At 56.3% G+C, this 263-nt stretch overlaps 1 protein-coding gene across 1 annotated transcript in view; it reads right to left on the reverse strand.

Moving 5' to 3' along the window:
- Positions 1–263, reverse strand: part of BDW70DRAFT_24438 (purine and uridine phosphorylase) — a 4,806-nt gene that overhangs the window by 523 nt on the left and 4,020 nt on the right. The window contains exon 2 of the mRNA XM_073743586.1: positions 11–176. Coding sequence (XP_073590910.1) covers positions 11–176 — 166 coding nt within the window. The remainder of the gene's footprint in view (positions 1–10; positions 177–263) is intronic.

The following is a 263-nucleotide window of genomic DNA, read 5'->3' on the forward strand; positions in this document are numbered from 1 at the left end:
GCCAGATTGCCCATGCTTCCCAGAGTTTCAGGATGCTGCGGGCCAAGCACCTGCTTGCGGATCCCAAGGACCTGCACATTTAGCTCTTCTGCCTCCTTCCATCGTCCCTGCTCCTCGTACGTTGATGCCAGATTGGCCATACTTACCAGAGTGTCAGGATGCTGCGGACCAAGCACCTGCTTGCGGACTTCTAGGACCTGCACTTCTAGCTCTTCTGCCTCCTTCCATAGTCCCTGCTGCCAGTAGGTTGATGCCAGATTGGC

The sequence above is a fragment of the Aspergillus foveolatus genome, assembly GCF_047715535.1.
Source record: "Aspergillus foveolatus strain CBS 279.81 unplaced genomic scaffold BDW70scaffold_142, whole genome shotgun sequence".
In the NCBI taxonomy this organism is placed as follows: domain Eukaryota; kingdom Fungi; phylum Ascomycota; class Eurotiomycetes; order Eurotiales; family Aspergillaceae; genus Aspergillus; species Aspergillus foveolatus.